This window comes from Papaver somniferum, chromosome 9 (assembly GCF_003573695.1).
Source record: "Papaver somniferum cultivar HN1 chromosome 9, ASM357369v1, whole genome shotgun sequence".
Lineage (NCBI taxonomy): Eukaryota > Viridiplantae > Streptophyta > Magnoliopsida > Ranunculales > Papaveraceae > Papaver > Papaver somniferum.
The window spans coordinates 2,688,332-2,709,722 of record NC_039366.1 but is presented as its reverse complement, the minus strand read 5'-3'; the positions used below and the strand labels follow the sequence as shown (position 1 = coordinate 2,709,722).

Here is a 21,391-nt window from a genome sequence, read left to right as displayed (position 1 = left end):
AGACATGCCAAATTAAAGCCCAACAGTTACCTTACCTCAATGCTTAAACAAAGAATCATTTTATTATGATGAGATGATTATATGAATACCCCGTTATGACTCGCCTCATCTCCTTTTATTTTTGAAAATTCTTTGCGCATATAGCAAGTACATGTCGACATGGCATCAGACATTCATTCAAAGCAACTCTACGTTATTTTTTTTGACGACTGGACCAAGATATCCAATCTTCTTAGAATACCTGATAAACTCTGGAGTGGCTACCTCATCCATACCTGTTGGAGTGTAAGTGAAATTAGTTATTGCGGGAGTATCCATATGGAAAAATTAAACCCTCAACATTCATAAACAACGAATGTTTCGTGTAATTGGTGGACATCTATAATACAAAACATAACGAGATTTGGAGGTTTTGACGTTCGGATAACATTTTGAGAGATAAATATTATATTTGGTTATTTTATTACGATGAGATGATTGTATGAATACCCCGTTATGACTCGCCTCCTCTTCTTTTACTTTTGAAAATTGAGATTTGCTGAAATGCCTGTATGGCTAAATCAGAAATAATCTGACTACATCAAGGTCAAGTCAAGTCAAGTCAAATGGAAGTCAAGCCGAAGTAAAAAAAAAAAAAACCAAGCTGAAATTCAAATGGAACTTAAAATTTAACTCAAATAGAGAATTCAACATTCATTCATTTTATCCATTGGATTTAAAATTACACAAAAAAGGATTACAATTCTGAGTTCCGAACAATACTTGTCAAGCTAGCTAATAAGTTCTAATTAAGGTGTACTCCATACATGGCTTCATCTCAAGCCCTGAGTTCAGAACAATACACAAGCCCTAGTTAGCTAATAAGAAAACACTTTCCCTAGTGTCACAATCTAGAGCAGCTTCAGCTGAACTCATGTTCCCCACCATACACTTTTCTAGATGCAGAACCAGACACAAGATACTTAAAGCATACAGATGGGGGCATAACGTAAACATGTGAAAAATCAGGTGCGCTCTCTAAGTAAATGCAAGTTGCTTGCCTAGACTAAATATACAAAAATAGGTAAAATAAAAATACCCTTCTTTCAGAGTCAAAATAGTTGTGTGAATATCATCTTCAAGCTCCATATCATCAGTGTGTACCTACAATGAGAAGAAAACTTAAACAACTTAGTAAGGCTTGGATCCACGTGATGCTTGTCAAAAAATTTCCTAGTTAACCATAGAACCATAAAAATACATAATGCCTGTCAAAAATACTGCAATTCATTAGAGCAATTGCTCTATGCGATTTCCAACTTCAAATCAACAAACAATTTTATCCAATCAATTACCTCTTCTCAAGAAATGTCTTAGTATTAGAGACATTTTCACCCATTGCTGATGTTTTCCATGAAAATTATGAACCTGATGGATCCACCTAACGCATGACACAAACAAACTCAAAAGATGGTTCGAACAACACAAAAGTAATGACAAGAAAACCACACGTCAAGGAGGTATCAATACTTTGTATAATCTGTAATACTGTTGCGCCTGCTTCCTAATTTTATAAACCAAAACTCGATAATCGTGACCCATCCCTGAAACCAAAACCGAATGCACTTAGGCAAGAAAGAGCATTTGATTACAGCATATTGAAGATAGTAAAGCAACAGACAAACATTCCCCGTTGAATGGAAATGCCAGTTTTAACTAGTTTGTTGTAGCTCTAAATTGACATTAAAATATACATGTGCTCTGTTATAAGCATATATGAGACTCCCAAAAGATAGTTATGTAAACTCCTGCAGTACCCTTAAAATGCAGTAAATAAGTAAATACAACTGAGTTCTAATTTACACACGAAAAACTAATGAAAGATGAGAGTAATTATTGTAAAAGAAAACTTGCTTAATCCAGGTTTTCAAACCTCTCAAACAATGTGAGTCATCCCAGCCTTGTATCCTAGAAATGCAGTCAATCTACATGGCTTTGATGAATCATCCTTGGGGAAGGACTTCACTGCACAAACATCATCAAACTGTGAGGAACAAAGTACTACAATTCCATGAACAACATGAAATCAAAAAAGATAAAGACCGAGACCATCCCTAGCTTGACATGGAAGAATAGTAATAACACAAGTAATGAAACAGATACGCATAAGGTTTCCACCATAAACAGTTTTGTTTCTTAAACCTCCAAAGATTATCATGGCAGCAAAAAATAATCAAAAGTGAATTACTGCAGCGTTGACAAGTTACTCTATTCAATTTCAAGAACGCAATGAACAAACTAAAAAGATTAGGGAAAACAAAAACCTTTTCCTCTGTGGCGTGCAGCCCTTTTCCCAGGAAGAAATCCCAACGAACCATGTCTTGGGTGCTCAAACTTACGGTGAGACATCTGCAGAGCATGTTTATTTTAATACAGGGATCTTGTTTCTTAAGCTTTATGTAAATATACTTGACCAACAAATAGATACATCATCATCACAGAAAATTCCAAAATAAATAATAGAAAAAAAAATTAGAAACACATGTAGGCATCAATCATAAATCACCCTTATCTCATCTGGAGATACTCTTGTTCTTACCCCAAATACACAAAGAAGAAAATTTAATGGCTGCACGGAGAGAAACCCTGATGGAATATCCAGTCAAACCAACGTGTTTGAAACAACGAAGATGAGCGCATCCATTCATCCAATAACACCTAGATGAGAAGCAGGGTCACCACTCAATTAGTAACACTACATGAAAAACAGATCAAACCCATAACATTACTCAAATTACAATTCCTCAATTCACCTTCATCCACAAACGTATAACCCAAAATAACAAATTTCAACATTCCATTCACAAAACCCATGTGTAACTCCCTATTGATTGAAGAATCAATTAAGAAAATTGAACAAATTACCTCATCGTTCCATTAGATTGTTTCTGAAAGCAAATAATATTCAACACCTGCAAAGAAAAATCACAAATACCAACCTGCATATAAAAATCTAGGGTTTCAAAATTCAAAAAGCAAATCTAATGGAAGAGAGAAATAAAAATAATTATACTTCGATTTCAGATGTGGAAGTTGGAATAATCGGATTCTTCGTTGTTTCGATCTTAATTAACTTCTGCACTAGGAAGATGTTTTACTCTTTTTTTACATGATATAACTTCCATCTGCAAAACACACACACATTAAAAACCTTAAAATCTAATTGATCAAAAATAACGTAAAAAAAAAACCATTGAAGTAAAGGCCCTATTTCTATTAGATCTTGGACGAACATCTCCATTAGCACTACCTTGACGCAATCTCAATCCCTTGAGGTTTCCACAAATTGAACTTCTAATGACTTCAACATCATCCTCATCAGGAAACGCCTAAATCCCAAATTGATAAATCCCTAGATTATAGCAAACTAACATCACGAAAGATAGAAAAAATGTACAGGGAAATCTTCTACATGACAATTCTTAGCTGATTTAAACCCAAGAAGATTTCCCCATACATTAATTTCTAAATCGAAAAAGTTTCTTCATACTAATTCAATTAATTTCTAAATCGAAAAATTTCTTCATACTGATTCAATTAGAGGAACCTCGAAATTAAAGGTTTCAGAGTTTCACCAGTAATAATATGATTTAATCATGGTGGGAGCTTTGTTCTTCGATTAATCTTTGTGAGAAAGCTGGGGTTTTTAGTTGTCTTCAAATGAGAAGATACAATACAAGAGAGACGAGAGAGATGCGAAGGTGAGGGAGAGAGAAAAAGATGAGGTGGGGGTGAAGAGATAAGGTTTTTCTTTCGTCTAGCGGCTCACTTCAGATTGATTAATCGTGGCCATACGTAGCGTGGGCCCAACAATTCTGACACAGAACTGCCAGATCTGCATCGTAGTTTAGGGTCTCTGAATTGGAGGGCAAAATGGTAAATATATTTAGTTATTCAGAGACGGCTAAATAGGCTCTCGGATTTTTTCCGTATTTTTACCATATCAGAGACCGCTTTGTTTGGTCAACAGTCCGACTACCGTTAATGAGGGTCTCTGACGTGGGTGGTATACCACTCATTTTCCACTAGTGTTAAGCTTTGCTTGATCGAGCCAAAAAAATTATTATCAAGTTTTGTTTAATTTGGTGTGTAATGCCTAATTCAAAGGATTATAGGGCTATCTAGTATCCTATCAAAATTGTTCTACTTCCTTTGGCGGTTTACAATGGAAGCGAGCAGACAAATATCAATGGCCAACCTTACAGAAGATCTAATCATCGAAATTCTCTTATGCCTACCATTAAAATCCATCGTAAGATTCAGGTGCGTATCCAAGTCATGGTATCAGTTACTAATTTAATAAAATAAAAATATCTAAAAATATCTATACTAGTTTTAAGATGCAACATTATTTTTCTTTTATTTTGTATAGAAAAAAAAAAAAAAAAGAAAAAGATGCAACATTATTATGATACTAGAAAGGGAAATATCAAACTCCCTCTCACAACAGCGGAATCTGGGTTTAATAAACACCCATTTGAAAAGGACTTCCATGAAGATATTCAAATTTTGGGCAGCTGTAATGGTTTGATTTCTGCACGCTACCTTGGTCATAAAGTAATTTTGGGCAAAGACATTAGAAGTAAATCTAGGTCACCCCTTATCTAGATATTTATCTTAATACCTAAATTATCCTCCTGATTAATTTTGGGTGATGATTAGTTAGTGTTAATAGTAGTTAGTGTAATGATTAGTGAGATGATTAAGTTAAAGATAATTAGTGAGATTAAAAAATCAGATGGTTTTTTTTTTAAAGAAGTAGAATTATTGAGAGAGTAAAGTTAGAGAAGATGAAGAAGGAAAACATGAAAAACGATGGATTTTACCAACCACAACTGGAGGAAGGGTATTTGGGTACCCAGGTAGGCTTCAAACTTAGATAATGTTGTTTGAATTGCTCCAAACTTTCAAAAAAAATGAAATTTTTTATGTAGATTTGGGCCAGTTCAGTTACCATATGTCAAGAACATGTAACCGAACACAACTGAAAGTGTAGTTCGGTTACGTTTTCCAAACACGCAGGTTACCGAACTCGCTCGTTAATGGAGGTTTTGGTCGTACAGTGTAATGTTCGGTTACCTAGGATAAAATGGTAGGTAACCGAACTTTGAACTTAACAATTTATTTGGGTACATCTTGTGTGTACGGTTAGTTCGCAAACTTCAACGCAACCAAGTTCCCAACCGAACTGCAGGTTAAAAGTAACCTAGTGTTAGAAGTTCGGTTGGTTCGCAAACTACAACATATTTTGCGAATCAACCGAACTGGGCTTATATATGCATATATGCAATTAGGAAACCGTTCAGTTACTACGAAATTTATTTCTTGGCGAATTAGGTAGAGTTCGGTTACGAAGTTTCAAAGGTAGAGTTCGGTTACAAAGAAAACTTAACATTTTTGGGAACGAACCGAACTTGTGAACTTCTCATTATTTTCGTAAACTAAAGTTCGGTGATATCCTTATCTTGCGAAGGAACCGAACTTATGGACTTGTGTTGTTCTAATACAAGGAGTTCGGTTAAAAGTATTTTTTTGCGAATCAACTGAACTCTGAGTTTGGTTAAGAAAAAAATTAATTCTCGATAACCGAACTTTTCTTTGAAAAAACAAACCCTCCATTAAACCTCTGTGCAACTTCCATTTTCAACTCATTTTAATGATTACTTCTCATTTATTCAACCAAAAACGAATGACAAGTAATAGGTGTGTGAGAATATCTTTGTTAATATTTTAAATTAAGCTATATATATATATATAAATATATTGATGGTGGTTGGTGGTGGTGGTAATCGGTGGTTGGTGGTGGTGATAATCGGAGGTGGTGGTGGTGGTAATCGGCGGTGGTGGTGGTGGTAATCGGTAGTTGTTATTGGTGGTGGTGGTAATCAGAGATGGTGGGAGGTGGTGGTGGGAGGAGGTGGTGGTTATATATATATATATATAGGTGGTTATTGGGTTGGTTTTAAATTAAATTAGGTTAAAAGTAGGTTAGTCATTTCAATACTTTAGGACACCCTTTATAACTATAGGGTAGGTGGCCTAATAGGGCCATGGTTCCCAAAAAAACCATGGTCCCAAAAAACCGTTCTTTACTAAACAAGAGAAATTCTAAATTAAAGCCCAATAGTGACCTCCTTTACTAAAGAAGAGACTGAGACATGCCAAATTAAAGCCCAACAGTTACCTTACCTCAATGCTTAAACAAAGAATCATTTTATTATGATGAGATGATTATATGAATACCCCGTTATGACTCGCCTCATCTCCTTTTACTTTTGAAAATTCTTTGCCCATATAGCAAGTAGATGTCGGCATGGCATCAGACATTCATTCAAAGAAACCCGTTTTGAGGCATATTGAATTTTTTTGAGGCATACTTACTTATTATCACATCTAGGGTGGTTTTATAAGGGGTGTCTAAAGGTAGTGCAATTACCTATATATCCTTAAACGAACTAGTTACTAAAGTTCCATTATCCTCAAAAACCTAAAATCAAAAATCAAAATAACGTTTAAACTTGAACATCTTGGACTCCAGTTCAATCAAGAAATCAATCAATCAAACGAAACACGAATCGAAGTGAGCGATGTTGGAGTGCGAAATCCAAATCTCAATTACTCTTAGATGTATTTTAGAATGCATTTGTAACAAACTCATCTTGTTTTTGATTGATGTTTGATCGATAAAATATGATTACAAAGATAAAATTAGGGTTTTCAGAAGATCAGTTTGGCTGATCTTGGAATATCAATTTTGAGTCGAATCTAGTATATCATTTAGAGAAATACTATGTTCGGCTAATGCGATTTTTCTAGATTTTGTTCGAATCAACCGAACCTAAATTCGTTAAATACAAAGTGAAGTTCGGCTGATAACTTGTCAGCTGAACCTCTGCTTTTTGAAAATACACCTGGGTTCGGCTAACAACGATTTTGTTCGAATCAGCCGAACCTAAATTCAGGAGTTACAGAGTAAAGTTTGTCTGATAACTTGTCAGTTGAACCTCTGTGTTTCGAAAATATACCTAGGTTCGGCTGACAAGTTGTTAGCCGAACCTAAGTATATATACCAAAAACAGGGGTTCGGCTGACAAGTTATCAGCCGAACCGTTCATCTGGTTAGTAGATCTGGGTTTTAAAAAATTCAATTTTTTGACAGATTCAACTTATAAAAAGGACACTAAACCTTATATAAAAGTCTACCTCCGATTTGAATCACACATTTTGGTCACTTCTAATCACTAAAATCTTAACACCCAAGTTTTATTTCACTTCTTCTTTTTTCCTCCCAAAAATCTCAACTCTCTCACATAAATTTGATTTCTCTACTAGTTTACCACTAATAAGTTAATTTTTAATCAATTCTTAAAATTCCTAATTAATCAAATTTAATCATAATCATTAACTCTAATTATGTAAGGATAATTACGCCATTATCAAGGAGTGGATAAGGGGTGATGTTATTTTTTATTTAGTGACCCTATTTTGACATTATTTAGTATGCCTCAAAAAAATTCAATATGCCACAAAACAGGTTTCCATTCAAAGCAACTCTACGTTATTTGTTTTTGACGACTGGACCAAGATATCCAGTCTTCTTAGAATACCTGATAAACTCTGGAGTATGGGCTGCCTCATCCATACCTGTTGCAGTGTAATTGAAATTAATTATTGTGGGAGTAGCCATAGGGAATAATTAAACCCTCAACTTTCATAAACAACGAATATTTCATGTAATTGGTGGACATCTATATTACAAAACATAACGAGATTTGGAGGTCTTGACGTTCGGATAAAATTTTGAGAGATAAATGTTATATTTGATTCTTTCAATCTCATCCTAGCCAAAGTTAACCTCTTTTATTGTGAATTCAAATTTATTAACTTTAATCAATAGATCACATATATAGTTTAAGATATTTAAAATTAAAATTAAAAAAAAAACATTTATAATTGGATTTAGTGGTGGTGAGGTGAATCAAACAGGATGACGCAAGTGAGATATATATATTTATAAATATATCTCCCCTTCTTTAATACAAGCAAGCTAAATCAAAAATCCTTACCCATTTTTGGTTCACCTAATGGAATTTGGTTAACCAAACGGAATAGGGACCAAAATGCTTAACGGAATAAGGAGAGTTTGGTTAATAAATCCGAATATGGACTGAAATGCCTAACAGAATAATGACTTAAAATTAATAATATGTGAAATTGTTTATTTACAGAAATGCCATTTTTATAAAAATGTTGACAAATATTTTCAAACTTCATATCTTCCAAATGGTACGTCGGATTTTTGTGAATTTTATATATTTGGAAAGCTCTTGAAATCACATAAACAACAAGTATAAACAACTATATCAAATTTTTACTTTTTAATATATTTGTAGTTCTCAAAAAAAAAGCTATAATTTAAAGGTAAATTGAAAGAGCCTATACACTTTTTACATGTTGCCAATATGATGCTCAAATACTTCATTGATATACTATAAAATTACTTATAAATATTAGTTTCGGATACAAAATATTTCCTCTATTTCATTAAAAATGATATTTTAATTTTTTCGCTTTTACCTAATAAAACCAAATTTAAAAATAAAATGAAAGTACTTCTTTTCAGAAATGGAAGGAAAAATTAAGAAAAAGTAATGTTGTCGACGTGCATCACACGTGCTCACTACTTGTATATATAAACACTATTCCTTAATTGATTTTTTGTTGGTTTTTGGATGACGTATATGACTAATTTTACGGTGTATGTATAGACATTATTTTGGCTTGAAACTAAACGAAACTATGGAACATGATTGAAATGCCGGGAAAAAAAATTACACGAGTCATACATCAGACACGGGTTATTTCTAATATAACGATGATCCAACTAATACAAGGGTTTCTCAGGATAAAATGTACGACATGTTTCCTCCCTGTAATGATGAATTTAAATGCTTAATTTAGAAAGAGTAGAAATGAGTGTGGAATCTTATATGTTGTTGTTCCTCGTGTTTATGGTAACGAGTAATTTTATGAGGTTATTTGATATCAAACTAAATTATCATAATGTTGTTGTTCTTCTGCTGCATTCTTAGCTTTGGACTAGTGCATTCATTCATAGTAAGGATATTCTGTCAATACTTTTCACGATCAATTTTAAATATTGGATTATATGATAAAAAAAATTTTAAGTGTTTATCGACTATGCACTCAACTTGCATGCATGTGCGTCAATTTGACTTCATTAGTGCTTTGTCCTTTTTACATTAGCAAATTAGTGTTTAGGTCGTGAATTTTGGGTTCATTTTGAGTTTGAGTCCTCACTTTGTTCTTTGATGGTTTTGGATCGTTTGACCGTTAGTGGACCAGTCAACAATTACAAATTATGATCAGTAAATTGAAGAATTTCCAGTAGGTCTACATAACCCTAATTAGGCTAGCGATAGCCAACTGTTAATATCGATTAGAATTGAGACGTTAACCAAGTTGAGGATAGATGGACGGTAATTCTGTAAATAAGTAGTCCACATACTCAACAGTTGACTGGTCAACTAACAGTCAAACGATCCAAAACCGTCAACGGACAAACTTAGGACCCATATTCAAAATGATACCAAAATTGACGACCCAAAAATCAGCTCTTTTACATTTAATATACTTGCATATGTAACTGAATATTGTGTGGATTCCATATAATTGCTGGTAGACTGCATAAGTGGGTTAAATGAACGGATAGAGCTAAGAGCTGCTTGGGTGGTAGACTTAATGTTCCTTGCACGGAGGTTGTTAGCGTACTATAAAAAATCTTCGTCTCATAATAAGTTATCCTTTCACTTCGCCCAGTGTAGATGAATCAACGAATTCATATTCTCTTTTAGGTTTGCGATTTCTCACGTATGGTCAATAGTAGCATGGTAAACCTTTATATAGATTTTCAGAATTATGTTTCTATACCTTCCCAAGAGTTATTGGGTTTCATTTACTCTCCCTCTGTTTCAAAAAGATAGTCTGTTTTGACAAAATATTAAGGAGACCATAATATTTTACTTGACTACCCTTAATTATTTACCTATTTTATGTTAATAAAAATGCAAGTATTAAAAACTGCCTAAAATTGTTAAAGGGATTGTAAATAGGAAATAAAAAAAAATCGAATTTATGGATTACAAACTCTTTGTTGAATTTAATTCTTGGAGCCAAATATATTGTGTTTTAAAATGAATGAAAGATATATTTGTTTCCTTAATTGTATAAATTTCTTTAATATTTTGGGTTAGGTCCCATTAATATGCATTTATGAATATAAAAAATTAAAGGCTATATAGAGAGTTTATTCGAAAAAAAACGCCTATAAACAGAAGTTGGACTTTGTGAGTGAGAGCATACGTTGCCAGCGAATGAGCAGCTTTATTTGCTGGTTTCGGGACAAAGCTGTAAGCACCACTGTTGTTTAGGGCGGTCATCTTGTGGATGATATCATCCTTTAGACTCCAGATTCTCCATGAGATTTTCCGCAGTTCTCCTTTTAGGCTCTTCACGACGATCTGGCTATCTCATTCTATCAAAATGTTGTTCAAATTCAGCCGTGATGCTAAGTCAACAACTAGATGAAATCCAGTAGCTTCTACAAAAATAACTGAGTCTGATCTTCCCAGCAGGTACCAGCACGTGACAGTGACCAGTGTGGTCTCTAGCAACCGCTGCGCAAGCAAAAGCTCCATCTCTCCAAGCAGCATTGACGTTGATCTTGATGGTGGGGTGGTCCGGAGGAGTCCAGGTTACGTTGGTCGGTACAACTGCAGTCTGGTGGTTGCTTTCCATCCCATTAAGTTCTTCATCCCCATTGTAGTTGTGATAGATATTGAACCAGTAAAGGGCTATTGTCAGAGCATCATGAACATTCATGTTCTTTTGATCAAAAACTTTTGCATTGCGGCATTTCCAAATGTCCCAACAGATGGCCATTCCTAGAGCAAGAGAAGAGTTGTTGTCGTTTGCACTGAAAAGGGATTCCATGAGACTTGTGAGGGCCAATTGATTGCTCTCTTGAAGACGGAGGCCGAGAGGAGAGGCGAACCATACAGCTTGGGCGAAGCTGCAGTGATGTAAAATTTGTTTTACTGACTCTTCATCATTATTGCATATGTGCTGCAAATGGTTGAAACTCCGTCGATGGATCTGCCGATTCTCTAAGACACGGCCAAACCTTTGTGTATAGATCTCCATAGGAACGTCTTTATTTTTGGGGCAACAGTCTTTACTGCCGAAAATTTCTTCCAAGGGAAGATATTTTCACCAGATTTAGAAGTCTCTCCTTGGTGTTCTTGGACCTTTTTCTAGAAAGACTGTGGTGTGAAATCACCATGGTTAGTGAACTTCCAAATCAGTTTGTCATCAGAATGAGGATTGGGGGTGATTTTTTTGATCTGATTGCAGGCATACTGATCTATGACGTTCTGGAGAACCGTTAGGTTCCATTGGCCTGTTGAGCTATCAATTAGATCACTTACCTTCTTGTGCTTGTTATTTCCATCTACAAGCTTCTCTGGCACAAAACCTGGAAGAGTATGAACCCATGGATCTGAAAAAATATTGATAGATTGCCCGTTCCCCACGAGCCAGATGCAGCATTTCTTCCGTTGTTCTCTATTGTCAAGCATTGCGTCCCAAGTTGTTGAACAGTTAGTTATCTTCTTTACCTCCCAGAAGGAACTGTCCCTTAGGTATTTCGCACGCAGAATTTGAGCCCATAATGCATCTTGTTCTTTAAGGAACCTCCAAACAAGCTTGGCTACAAGAGCTAAGTTAAGATCATAAAGAGATCGTAATCCCAAACCTCCCTTCTCTTTTGCAGATTGAACCACTCCCAATTTAAGTGATGCATTTTTCTCTTCTTCCTGTCGTGACCCCGCCAAAAATTCCCGAATATCTGTGTCAACTTGTTTAAGACGGTTTTTGGTATCATTTTCGTGGCCATGTAGAAAACTGGGATGAGTGAAAGTACTGACCGAATGAGCACTGTACGACCAGCATGGGATAAATTTTCTTTCTTCTTCCTGCAAGAGCTGTATCAAATTTGTCAATGAGGAAGTTAAAGTTTGATATCTTGTTTCCTTGTTGCCGTATATGAACTCCGAGATATTTCTCCTCTTTTTGCATTATCTTAACCCCCAATTGTTGAATGATCTCTTCTACATAAGTATTTGAGACACTTTTACTGAAGTGAATGGAGCTTTTTGAGTAATTAACCAGCTGGCCTGAGATGTGGTTATACTGTTGTAAGACTAAGGTGATAGAGTTTATTATTTTAGTATCAGTATTGCCAAAGAGCATCACGTCATCTGCGAACATTATATGTGAGACGCTTGGAGCCCATCTATTGATCTTGTAGCCGCTGTAGATCCCTTCATCTTCCATTTTATTGATAATGCCTGAAAAAAATTGAGCACAAATGATAAATAAGTATGGCGAAAGAGGGAAGCCCTGCCTTATGCTTCTCTCCCAGACGAAAAATCCTTCAGGCTGGCCATTACGGATTATTGAGAAGGAAACGGTTTTCCCACAGCTCATAATGGGGTCATGTGCCCTATCTGTGATTCCAAAATTCGAGAGAGATTTATTCAAGAAATGCCAATCTACTATGTCATATGCTTTGCTCATGTCCAGTTTCAGTGGAAAGGACCCTTGAGAAGTGTTGGAGTTGTCCATGGAGTGAAATAGTTCTTTGGCCACCACAATATTGTCTATGATCTGTCTCCCAGGTACAAAGGCCGACTGGTTCTTTTCGATGAGGTTTTCAAGGAATGGACTGAGCCTGTTTGTGATAATCTTTGTGACCACCTTGTAGAGAACGTTGCAGAGAGCAATTGGCCTGTAATCTGCAGCAGTTTAAGCGTGTTTCTTTTTGGGAATCAACGCTAGATACATGTGATTTAAACCGGGAGGGATAGTCGAGTATCTGAAACAATCTTGGATTAGATGCACTACACCCAGTGTGATACCCTTTATTCTGGCGAAACAGAAACCTACAAAAATTACGATGGCGTCTTCACAGGTAGCAATGCTTACAACTTGAGGTACGAGACAGAGGAAAAAGCTCTCTGATGCGCAAGTGCTATAAAAATACTATGATAATAAGTGATTGTATACTCTCTCTATATATACCAATATTGTGTATCGTGTGCCTGTTTGTAGTCTTTAAATTAAGAGAGGATCTGATGTTTGTGGTTTATTTTTTCAACGTAGTTTAGGTTTTAATTCTTTCTGATTTGTAGTTTTGTTTTTTCAATATTTTTATTTCCTCATGCATATAATATTGTAGAACCAATTATACGTTGGTAAGTGCCTTTACAAAAACTCTTATTTCACAAAGGATCATTTCCACCGATAGAAATGGGGGTTTCATCAACATTTAACATGTAAGCTTATATGAGTTTTAAAAGCTTACTTGGAAAGCAGCCTAGGTCCATCTATTACTTAATTTATTTACATTAATCAAACAAATAACACCAACGGTAACACATGAAGGATTAAAAATCAAATCTTCCCAATCCTTTTTCGGGTTCTTGCCATTTCTAATGAAGTTTTGAACCAAAAATGCAATTTCTTGAGGATTCGACTAATGATTGTTCGTTATTTTTGGGTCACTCGACTTTATAAGGGTTGGCAAAAGTCATCCATCAAAGCACATGTTCAAAACACTGATAGAATAAAAGAATACATACATGCCCCTTTTCGTAAGGAAAACGATTGCATTTAGCATATGCAATAAGCCTTTTAAACCTTTTTTAGAGGACGAGTGAAGTCTCGTGAGGGTTTTCTAGTGACGTTAAATACCCACAAACATCAGATCCGCTCTTAATTTAAAGACTACAAACAGGCACCCGATACACAATACTGGTATATATATAGAGAGAGTATACAATCACTTATTATCATAGTATTTTTATAGGACTCGCGCATCAAAGAGCTTTTTCCTCTGTCTCATACCTCAAGTTGTAAGCATTGCTACCTGTGAAGACGCCATCGTAATTTTTGTAGGTTTCTGTTTCGCCAGAATAAAGGGTATCACACTGGGTGTATGAGAAGGGCACGTCGCATTTTCCTTTTGTAGCTAGGAGGCTCACCTTCACACTTGTATGAGGGAGGACATTAACTGAATAAACAGTCTCAGCTAACCTTGTAGTTGTAGTAGTTGATGCATATTGAAGGCCTACGGTAATGGAACCTGAAACTTCGATCCCTTCATTAATGATTTCAGGTATGCCGGCTTCGATGGAAAATCCTCCACCCAGCGTCAACGAAGCACTGAAATTCCAACCCCAAGTCCGGGTGTCTTCATAAGAAAGCTTTAAAGCAATGGTATCCTCGAGGTTGGTCTGGTTTACAACTTCTCCTGATGCCACTTTTACATCCATCTCGTCATAGATCCTACCGTCCGTCTCACGAAATTGGACGTTATAGATACTCCTTGACAGCACAGCTTCTTCCACCTCGAAACGCGCTTCCCGATTGATGGTGGGCACATCAGCTTTGAGATAGTACTTGTCTCCGTCCTTGACGCTCCTGCAGAATTTGTTGTTAGCCAAGCATCGGAGAGCGATGATGTGGTCGGCGACTCTAATCGGCTGAAACAAGTTAGCACTACTGGAACTCTTGGAAGCCCGGATGCAACTATCATCATCTTGATGCCAGTAGTTGTCTGTCAAATTTGATTTTAAGTGGATGCTTCCGTCGCGAGTGGTAACGATCTGTTGCCCCACTGTTGGATATCCAACATCTTTAATGGAAACTGACGAAAATCCGACGCGATAATCATCACAAGTGTGGACTTCTAGGCACTGTCCGTCATTTCTCTTGAACGCAACATGCTTTGGAAGTACCATCAATGATTCCCAGTTGACAACATTAAAATATGATGGCTCCCCATCGCATGGGCGAACTTTTATGCAATTTTGACCAGCTTCATATACAATCACCTGTCTATCAAGGTAGGCATGTTTAAACTGAACTCTCCCATCACTGTTAAAAATGGGCTCAAACAATGTACATGACGGATCGGTTTTATCTTCCACCGGCACTGTTGCCCTTGGAGAGATCCGGTCACCGTTATCATTATCTAATAGAACCAGGTACTTGTTGTTGTAGCAGCATCTTATGTGGACCAGACCTTTGTCGTTGTCATCCATCTTGTCGGGCATCTCGGCCTCGAATTTGGTGCACGGACTCACGACTTCCTCACCTGTGCATTTGGTATCGGGCTTGTTTTCATCATCTCCCTTCTCGTGCCTCAGATACTTTGAAACATCAACCGATTCAAGTGCAAAGAACCTTGGCAACTCCATCACCATTGTCATGTTGTTTAGTTTTTGTTTTTTTCTTTTCTTTTCTCGCAAAACAAAATACAAGTACAACTCGAGAGTGCACTAAGTAAGATGTTTGTAGTTAGCTAACCTTACAGATGAGTTCCCATTTATATAGAAAAAACAAGAGAAAGAGCCTCAATATTGTGACCCTACTGAGTCAGCAATCACTAGGAAAAAAAAGTATTCTCCCACCCGGAATTACTTGGAATTATGGACTAAGGCGTACCAAACATGTAAAAATGGGATTGGTTCACATTCTTTCCTCGTCTGGCAAGGCATTCCAAAGTGAAGCCCAACAGTGACCTCCTTTACTAAAGAAGAGAAATTCTAAATTAAAGCCCAATAGTGACCTCCTTTACTAAAGAAGGAACGAATTTTTGGGGACCATGGTTTTTTTGGGGGAAGTTTTATTTTGGGTAAAGACATTCGAAGTAAATCTAGGTCTTCCTGATTAATTTTGGGTGATGATTAGTTAGTGTTAACAATAATTAGTGTAATGGATTAGTGAGATGATTAAGTTAAAGATAATTAGTGAGATTAAAAAATCAGATGGTTTTTTTTAAAAGAAGTGAAATTATTGAGAGAATAAAGTTAGAGAAGCTGAAGAAGGAAAACATGAAAAACGATGGATTTTACCAACCACAACCGGAGGAAGGGTATTTGGGTACCCAGGTAGGCTTCAAACTTAGATAATGTTGGTTGAATTGCTCCAAAATTTCAAAAAAAATGAATTTTTTTATGTAGATTTGGGCCAGTTCGGTTACCATATGTCAAGAACATGTAACCGAACACACTTGCAAGTGTAGTTTGGTTACGTTTTCCAAACACGCAGGTTACCGAACTCGCTCATTAATGGAGGTTTTGGTCGTACAGTGTAATGCTCGGTTACCTAGGATAAAATGGTAGGTAACCGAACTTTGAACTTAACAATTTATTTGGGTACATCTTGTGTGTTCGGTTAGTTCGCAAACATCAACGCAACCAAGTTCCCAACCGAACTGCAGATTAAAAGTAACCTAGTGTTAGAAGTTCGATTAGTTCGCAAACTTCGACATATTTTGCGAATCAACCGAACTGGGCTTATATATGCATTCATGCAATTAGGCTAACGTTCGGTTAATACGAAATTTATTTCTTGGCGAATTAGGTAGAGTTCGGTTACGAAGTTTCAAAGGTAGAGTTCGGTTACAAAGAAAACTTGACATTTTTGCTCACGAACCGAACTTGTGGACTTCTCATTATTTTCGTAAACTAAAGTTCGGTGATATCCTTATTTTGCGAAGGAACAGAACTTATGGACTTGTGTTGTTCTAATAAAAGGAGTTCGGTTAAAAGTATTTTTTTGTGAATCAACCGAACTCTAAGTTCGGTTAAGAAAAAATTAATTCTCGATAACCGAACTTTTCTTTGAAAAAAAAACCCTCCATTAATCTATCTGCAACTTCCATTTTCAACTCATTTTAATGATTACTTCTCATTTATTCAACCAAAAACGAATGACAAGTAATAGGTTTGTGAGAATATCTTTGTTAATGTTTTAAATTAAGCTATATATATATATATATATATATATATATATATATTGGTGATGGTTGGTGGTGGTGGTGGTAATCGGTGGTTGGTGGTGGTGATAATCGGAGGTGGTGGTGGTGGTAATCGGCGGTGGTGGGCGGTGGTGGTGGTGATAATCGATGGTTGTTATTGGTGGTGGTGGTAATCGACGATGGTGGGAGGAGGTGGTGGTTATATATATATATAGGTGGTTATTGGGTTGGTTTTAAATTAAATTAGGTTAAGGATAGGTTAGTCATTTCAATGTTTTAGGACATCCCTTATAACTATAGGGTAGGTGACCTAATAGAACCATGGTCCCCAAAAAATCGTTCTTTACTAAAGAAAAGAAATTCTAAATTAAAGCCCAATAATGACCTCCTTTACTAAAGAAGAGACTGAGACATGCCAAATTAAAGCCCAACAGTTACCTTACCTTATGGCTTAAACAAAGAATCATTTTATTATGATGAGATGATTGTATGAATACTCCGTTATGACTCGCCTCATCTTCTTTTACTTTTGAAAATTCTTTGCGCATATAGCAAGCACATGTCGGCATGGCATCAGACATTCATTCAAAGCAACTCTACGTTATTTGTTTTTGACGACTGGACCAAGATATCCCATCTTCTTAGAATACCTGATAAACTCTGGAGTGGCTACCTCATCCATACCTGTTGGAGTGTAAGTGGAATTAATTATTGCGGGAGTAGCCATATGGAAAAATTAAACCCTCAACTTTCATAAACAACGAATGTTTCGTGTAATTGGTGGACATCTATAATACAAAACATAACGAGATTTGGAGGTTTTGACGTTGGGATAAGATTTTGAGAGATAAATGTTATATCTGATTCTTTTAGTCTCATCCAAGCCAAAGATAGTTGTCCTTTTTATGACCTCTTTTAGTTGAAATTTATTAAAATTTAATCAATAGATCACATAGATCAAGATATTTAAAAAAGAAAAAAAAACATTTATAACTGGATTTAGTGGTGGCGAGGTGAATGAAACAGGACGACGCAGGTGAGATATATATATTTATAAATCAACAACATAAAAACTCAATCCCATCGTTCGCTCGAGAATAAAAGTGGCACTGGCGGAGCTTACCCTCATTCCAATTGGATGGTGAGCGTAAGCACGCGCTCTCGTTGGCTCAGAAAAAAACCATTCGGATTCGTCGGATGAAATTTTATGAAATATGATGCCTTGATCTGACAAGGTGCAGTGTAGATCGGGTAGGTGGTTGGTACACACCTGGCGGACAGTCCTCATTTTTTGTTATGCCAGCCACTGGATGGTCAAGATGTGTTTTTGGACTGCTGAGAATTTATTTTGTACTCTTAGACATGGGTTACATATTATTTTAAAATCTGTTTTGTTGAATTTTTGATTCACTCAGATCGTCGAAATTGTTCTTTCCATACATATTTGATTCCTAGAAATATTAGAAATACTGGATATTTTTTGGACAAAAAATGTTGCCGTGGCTATTATAGAAAACTACATTTATCCAGTCTGGTGCGTTAATTCCCCTTTATTACATGGCCACATCTATAATTCCTAAAAGAGTGCTTCATACATTGAACCAAACAATGAGAAATCTGGTGGGGACACACCAAGGAGGAGAGGAACATGCATTATGTTAACTGGAATTGGTTCATTGTTAGCAAAGAAAACGGTGGTTTAGGTTTGAGGTCACTTGAACACTTGAATATGGCACTTGTGGCGAAATTAGCATGGAAATTCTCTATTGACCCTTCTACATTATGGGAGAGGGGATTCTTTTTTGTAGCAGAAAATATTTAAAGAATGGTTGTTTGTGGATAGTCGGAAATGGAGAAAATATTAAGGTCTAGACCGACCCTTGGATCCCAACTTTACCAGGTCATGTTCCTCCCACTCGTCTAGTAAATCCTGTTGCAGTTACTTCTGTAAAAGATCTTATGCATAATGATGTGCCTTCTTGAAATCACGGCCTGGTTCGTCAACTGTTTGATCCATATGTTGCTGAGCATATTCTCGCCATCCCAATTCGTTCAGTGACTGTTGCTGATAAATTAATATGGAGCTTAACTGAACATGGAAACTTCACCGCCACTTCTTTTCAAAAAATGATGGTTGACCTCAATGGAGAATCTTCTGCAAGTAATGACACTCCCTGGTGCAAGTTTTGGTCGGTAAAATCTCTCGCTCCAAAAATAAACATGTTTTTATGGAGCACTAGTGGAAAATTGGATTTTTCTAACTCACATCCCGATCCTCAATGGCGGTCAATGGACTGCGGACCGGTCAAGACGGTTGAAAAATTCTTTAGCAGCTAAACACGGTCGTTGAATAACAATTTTTTATTACTATATTAATCCTCTTCAACTGCCGATATTGACCGCTGAGCTTAGATGATTCCGTTGTTCGATTTTCTCGAGATTGAGTCCGCTCACTGACGTACGGCTGTAATTTAAGTATCTTCTCTCCACATTAAAACTTAAAGAAAATTATTTCTTTATCTCTATTTATTTTTCTTCTCTCCCACCTCCTCATCTCTATCCTACCTCTCTTTGCTTTTTCTCTGGAAGTTTAATGGAGATCGAGTCTGTTCATTGGCTTCCTCTCTCACCTCTTCATTATGTCGACCTCCATCGTCTTCTTACAATATCTACAGATCCGTAAGGAAGAGTAAAAGTCAATACCCTCTAACAAATAATAGATTCCAATGGTAATTTGTTCTTTCCATAAAATTCTTTTCGCGATTAATTGGGTAATTATCTATGAATCATTCTTCTTCATCATATTCAATAGATCTTTCATTGTAATATCTTTATTTTGTGATAGATCACTACACCATTTTAAGGTATTAGCAACATACCACACTTGTTGCTAAATGGGGTCGCAATAGGCTTTTCCGTTGCTAAACACGGTGTCGCATTTTTTAGCAACGACATAAGCTCTGTTGCTAATCACGATCAGCAACGTCACTTACGCCGTTGCTAAATTTATTTTAGAAACAATATATTATTGTTGTTAATCTGTTGCTAATTGCAGGAATAACCTTATCCGGAACTAGATACTGTTGGTTTTGGTTCTAATTAATAAGTTCCGGTTCTAATTTAGCAAAAGAGCACCGACGTTGCTAATTTCTTGAAACCACAAAAAACAGGTTATGTTTATGTTTATTGACCTAGTCAAAATCCATTTCCCCCTACATTTCCCCCCTGCAATTACCCAGTTCCCCATATTCAACATCCAAACAGATATACAAACTACAATGGCGATACAAAACTGTATTGTTGAGAATCTTGTTGAGAATCACCACTAGATAATATTATCAAAGAAAGGAATTCTTCAATTGATACAAATCTACACAAGTAAATTTACTGAATCCAAAATTTTGTGACTCACATACAATATTCGATCTATGTTGATGTTCATAAATGGTTGGGTAACCTAGTTTGTGTCAACTGACAGAGTCATTGAAAAATAGGGAAAGAAAGACTAAAATATCACCAGAAGTATCACGAGACTCCTCTTGCTTAACCAATTTCCTTAGCAAATCATACGTAAATTCAGTTGCTGCTAAAATATCACGGGAGTACTGCTTTTTGACTTAAGCCCAAATACCTGCAGAATAACCTATTTGATGTTTCAGTACTGAGGTCACAAACAAAAGACTAAACCCTAGATTTTGTATAATCTGGAGAGACAAATCAAAACCATGTAGGCTTAGAAAACTTTAAAGTTCCATTTCAGTTCACTTATCCAAATGTAGTAATGATAACCAGGAGCCTTGAAAATGTAGTTAGTTCAGAGAGACAAGTTGGAGAATGTGAGAACAATAATACACTCCAAAAATCCAGCCTCAATACCATACAATCGCACAAGCAAATAGTATCACGTACGTTCAAAATTGTTTACCTAATCCTAAAGAATAGCCACAATCGAAGGGTTTGGTGTGAATTTTTAAGCAGCATTTAGTAAAAGCCCATAATGTATGGTAGTTTCTAAAAATAAGATAGTGAACACCATGGATATATATACTAGTGAATGAAATGATTGATCAAAGTAAGAAATCCAAAATGAACAAAACTACATATCTAGGAAATTCCCACACACCATATGCACACCATATGCACGACAAAAAAGAAATCCATTAAAAGAATCACACAAATTCAATATAACTTGTTGTAAACTCAATTTCACACCAAGAGAATCTTATCAAATGTTTTAAAGAAAAATAAACTCCAACACTTGAAGTCTTCGAGAAAAAAAAACTGAAATACAAATAAATGAAGTACCTTCTAATGCAAAGCAGTTCTCATTGGCTAGAGCATATAAATTATAGATGCTGCATCTTGTATGATAAAATGGAGATAGGGTCGTCCAGATTTATATGTTGATGCAACCTTTTCATAGATCCACTTGTGATAACAAGGCTT

At 36.0% G+C, this 21,391-nt stretch overlaps 2 protein-coding genes and 1 long non-coding RNA gene across 3 annotated transcripts; all 3 read right to left on the bottom strand.

Annotated features, from left to right (window-relative positions):
• Window positions 1–824: 824 nt before the first annotated feature.
• Window positions 825–3,144, bottom strand: LOC113308163. The gene is made up of 7 exons (XR_003339547.1): window positions 3,053–3,144; window positions 2,905–2,951; window positions 2,579–2,697; window positions 2,304–2,388; window positions 1,913–2,004; window positions 1,335–1,420; window positions 825–1,143 (listed from the first exon to the last, which is right to left on the bottom strand). It is a non-coding gene; the product is annotated as an uncharacterized LOC113308163 (long non-coding RNA).
• A 7,488-nt stretch (window positions 3,145–10,632) lies between these two features.
• Window positions 10,633–12,453, bottom strand: LOC113311158. Its single transcript, XM_026560010.1, has 3 exons — window positions 12,205–12,453; window positions 11,547–12,101; window positions 10,633–11,184 (listed from the first exon to the last, which is right to left on the bottom strand). The coding sequence occupies exons 1-3, from the start codon at window positions 12,451–12,453 to the stop codon at window positions 10,633–10,635; spliced, it is 1,356 nt and encodes a 451-aa protein (XP_026415795.1).
• Window positions 12,454–13,997: 1,544 nt separating this feature from the next.
• LOC113311157 lies at window positions 13,998–15,386 on the bottom strand. Its single transcript, XM_026560009.1, has one exon. The coding sequence runs from the start codon at window positions 15,384–15,386 to the stop codon at window positions 13,998–14,000; it is 1,389 nt and encodes a 462-aa protein (XP_026415794.1).
• Between the last annotated feature and the right edge of the window lie 6,005 nt (window positions 15,387–21,391).